At 40.2% G+C, this 5,000-nt stretch overlaps 1 protein-coding gene across 1 annotated transcript in view; it reads left to right on the plus strand.

Annotated features, from left to right (window-relative positions):
• eif2ak3 (eukaryotic translation initiation factor 2-alpha kinase 3) overlaps positions 1-5,000 on the plus strand; it is a 47,956-nt gene that overhangs the window by 15,786 nt on the left and 27,170 nt on the right. The window contains exon 2 of the mRNA XM_080041814.1: positions 1,845-1,974. Within this exon, the coding sequence (XP_079897940.1) occupies positions 1,845-1,974 (130 nt within the window). The remainder of the gene's footprint in view (positions 1-1,844; positions 1,975-5,000) is intronic.

Genomic DNA, 5,000 nt, shown 5'->3' on the forward strand with positions numbered 1-5,000 from the left:
AATAAAAAATTCTCTCAACTAAAGCCCACTGTTGCTGTGAGAAATCTAAAAACCTATAAATCATCTAAGGGGAGAAAAACCCGTTCACCCCTCTGCATCTCATTCCCCCAGCATCTTATTTTTAGCTCCTCTTGTGTCTCTGCCAACAAGCGCCTCCTGAATGAAATATGTATCGAATACTTCCAGGATATTCTGAAATAATAGGATACAGAATTTAAGGCACATTGAGACACTGCAGGCAAAACCTTTTTGATTTTTTCTTTTTTCGATTTTGAGATTTTTGGGCTATTTTGCTTCCATAACAAGTCTGTTTTCAGCTTTCACACACACACACACACACACACACACACACACACACACACACACACACACACACACACACACACACACACACACATCCGTTTTTTTACTATACCACGTCTGTTTGTGTGTGTGTGTGTATATTTTTCCTATACAACCATCTTCATCGGCCATTATTTCAACTTCTAAAGCACTTACATCAACTAACAACTTTCCAAAAATATTCTTAGCACTATCAACACCAATAATAAACTTCACTTAAAAAAACCTCCACCATCTTTGAATGAACTAACCCAACATTTATTTGAGGTTTTTTTTAACACGTAAATGAGCGAAATTTTTACGGCAGCAATAACAGTTTAAAAGCCTGTGAAAAGTAACGCTGTCTAATCCCCCTGTGCGCTCTTATCAGGCTCTGAGACCATCTGTTACAGAAGCTTCATCAGCATTCTCATCTCAAACCTGAGGTGAAACAAACTATAATGTCTTTACGTGATAGCGATACAATCCACCATTTAAAATGAGGGAAAACGGAAAAAGAATGTAGTTTTCAGTACTAGGAAATCTATTCAGTCTGCATGCCAGCTCTGGGTTTATTTATTTAGACTTTTGAGACCGATCTTAAATTCAGTGCCAGGTTGTTTAAGTTTGCTTTCTTTAGATCAGTTTTAAGATTTTGATTCAAGTGATATTAAAGGTGTAGTCAGTGATTCTGGAGAACGCTTGCTGTCAAAATCCCTTTTTGTCAACATCAGTGACTATCTCCCCACAATCCGCTATGTGTCTGTACTGTGTGTGTGTGCTGCAGAAAATCCACGTTAATACACAGCCTAGGCTCTGTAAACTGGTATGAAAAAACAAAGGGACTGGGAGCAACCCACACACCTAGCAACAATGCTCATTTTAATCAACAAGCTGCCCAAACTAGCGGAAAGGATGGATTTGCTATGGCGTGCACACACACACACACACACACACACACACACACACACACACACACACACACACACACACACACACACACACACACACAGGTGTGCGCTGTCGGCTGCAGTTGAAGGTCACCCTGCCTCTCCAAACAGGGTGTGGACTAGAGAGACGGATAGACAACATCTGCACTGCCAGCCGCTGAACAATTTGTCACTCTTTGGTGTCCTGTCTGGGAATGCATTAGACTTAAACCCCCACTGGGAACATGGCATTTAAGGACAACATAGGGGTTTTCTCTAGTGTTAAAAACAACCAGCTTGCAGAGGCACACTCCTGCCTTGACAAGTGCAAGACAGTCTTATTATTATTTTTATTTAAAGGGACAGTGTACATTTTTGTTTTTCAAAAATGCACCCGAGTTAGCTCAAAATAATGGGCATCCTAAATGTGAAAAATAAAATACAAATACATGTACATCAGATAAAACCATTGATGTCTTAGTGCCAATATCAGCGCCACGGGAGGACAAGAGTTTAGACTTGTGACACGAGTATGTAAAGCTGCCATAAGTGTCTAAAAAAGTGTGTTTAAAGTGTCTTGTGTCTTCTCCATAGGTCCCTAGTGATCATCAGTACCCTGGATGGGCGGATCTCGGCTCTGGACCCTCATAACCAGGGCAGGAAGCAGTGGGACATGGACGTGGGATCAGGATGCCTTGTCTCATCCAGCCTCAGCAAACCAGAGGTACACATAATAGATGTGTGATTGCTTTGCATTTGTATTAAATTGAAACGAATGGGGAATAATAGGAAGATAAATACCTCTTTTTATAGTGAAGAGGTAGAAATATGGACGAATACTTGCAAGAAAAATCTACATTTGAAGGTACACTGTGTAGAATCGTTTTGCTGTTTTTCAAAACAGAAAACGGAATATTAATAAGTTTATTTTATTTTTGTATAATCACTTGAACCTTGTACCTTTTTTATAATGAGCCTTTTGTAACTATCTTTTAATGGCTTTTTTTTGTCGATAAAAATAAAAATGCTAGTCCTTTTATAATAATAATGAATGGATTGGATTTATATAGCGCTTTTCAAGGCACTCAAAGACGCTTTACAGGGTTCCAGGTTCCATTCATTCACACAGACAGTGGTGGTAAACTACCATAGTAGCCACAGCTGCCCTGGGGCAGACTGACGGAAGCGTGGCTGCCATTCAGCGCCTACGGCCCCTCCGACCACCACCTCAAACATACAGCAGTCATACACATTCACACGAGGCAAGGTGGGTGAAGTGTCTTGCCCAAGGACACAACAACCATGACACTGATGGCAGAGCGGGGATCGAACCGCCAACCCTTGGCCAACCCGCTTAACCACCTGAGCCACGGTTGCCCCATTTATGAGGATGATCAAGATCAAGATTGGTCTTATAGTACTGTAGAGAAACCCCCTTCAGTTCAGTTCAAACAGCTACAGTATATACACACGTCAACCACAGGCACTTAAAGAGGTTAACAGACATTTTTCAGCTGATTAGTACACAGAAATAGATGAAACAGTTCATTTGTACAATCTTGACATGTCAGTTTGAGGTTAAGTAATGCCTGTAAACAAACACTGTCCCTTCTAGCTATCTATATCTAGACAGCAAGACCAACAACAATTGAACTCTGTGCACTTTGAACAGTCAACCAAGGGTCGCTGCTGCATGCATAGTGCATACATTCATTTCATATGCACACACACACACACACACACACACACACACACACACATACTGTACTCTACACTCCCACATATGTCTTTGAGGAGCTGTTTTGCCTTGAGGATTAAGCCTCTTTGTTGACTGTGTTGGTTTACACACACACACACACACACACACACACACACACACACACACACACACAGCGAGACCCTCGTCTGTACATGAAGATTAAACCGCCCACACCGACATGCTAGTGTAGCGTAGCCGCGAGCCAGACTGGAGCTCTCCACTGATATATACATATATAAAGTACATACATACTAGAGACATGCTCATGGTTAACTTTGATGTGGACTTGCTCACTGTGTGTGTGTGTGTGTGTGTGTGTGTGTGTGTGTGTCTGATCCTGTGTGTGTGTGTCTGATCCTGTGTGTGTGTGTCTGATCCTGTGTGTGTGTGTCTGTTCCTGTGTGTGTGTGTGCGTGTGCGTGCGTGTGTGTGCGTGTGTGTGTGTGTTTTGCCTCAGGAAAAAGCCCCTTATACTAACAAGGGTCTGGCTGGCTGCTGGAATCAGTTTGAACGGCAGTTTTTAGTGTGACCAACTCTTTCATAAAAACACACTTCTGCTTCATTATTATGCTATGACAATACAAAAGCAATTTAGAAAAAGGTTCTTAGAGGTTAATACCTTTTTTGAACTGTGAGTTCCCCCCCACCCCCTCACCAAAAAAAAAATCTTTCATCATATGGTTGTTGTGGTGTATTTATGTTACAGAAATGGATTGATTGGAATTAGTGGGTGGTGGGCAACACAGTTAACAATCCAAACAAGACTTTTCTGATTGACAGGTCACCTTTGGGAAATACAAATGTTGGTCCAATGCAATAAGTGCATCAGTAAAAACACATGAAAGTGAACTGTGCACTAGTGAGGCTGCTCCATCAGAATGTAGAATTGACCTTGAATATGAAGTTGCGCCCCGCTGTATTGAATTACATGATGTCACATGCACGCACACACACACACACACAGACACGCACGCACATACAGACACGCACGCACGCACATAAAGACAAGCAAGCACACACACATGCACGCAAACACACACACACACACACACACACACACACACACACTGTAGTGGTTTTTCATGCCTTCAGTTGGAGGATAACAAGATTTTCTATGGTCAGATCAAAGGCCTGAACTTTCTATGAATCATAAAAATATTTGTCAAACCATGAACTCGGCTGTTTCACTTAGTTTGTGGAAAACGTTCGCAATGTCAGTTTGTATTCCTTATACTATTCATTTGACTTTTTTCTTTATTTTCATTCTCTATATTCAATGTAATGCGTGGGAGCAGTTTAAGAGACATGCATACACATATATTTATGTTATAACGGACAGTGAAAAAAAAACAAAGCCCCGAAAAATTTGACACTTTGGCAAAAAAAAAAAAAATCCTTCCAGACAATGATTGAATTAAAAATGAAATTCCTATTGAAATACCACTGAACTAACTTTAAAGGTGCAGTGTGTAATATGACATCATCAAGAACGTTCTACAAAGTTCTAGAATGCAACACTCCCTGGGTAACCCCAACCCTTTCGAATAATAACAGAAGCTACAGTGGCCTTCAAGGACAAGAACAATTCTAAATTTTAAACAATGCACCTGATGACATTCCAACTATGACACTTTCAAGATGGCGGCACTAGGCCTTGGTCCAAAATATGCAGAAATATGGACATATATGAGACCCTTTCTAAGGGAAAAAAATAAATAAAAAAAAATGTTTCAGCTATTATGCACTAAATTAAATGTACTTATGGATATTATAATTACTTTCTACAAAATCTGCTAGGAAATAAAACCCAAAATTCTACACACTGCAGGTTTAAATATATGTACGTTTTAATAAACAACACATTTTGTTTAGAAACCAAAACAAATGATTCATAAATCTACTGTAAATGTAGAGGTTAAACTTACCACGGCCAGCGACAGAGAAATGAATTGCAACCACTTTTTTTTTTTCGGAGACATTTTCTATCTAAA

The sequence above is a fragment of the Ammodytes marinus genome (genome assembly GCF_949987685.1).
Source record: "Ammodytes marinus genome assembly, chromosome: 15".
NCBI lineage: Eukaryota > Metazoa > Chordata > Actinopteri > Uranoscopiformes > Ammodytidae > Ammodytes > Ammodytes marinus.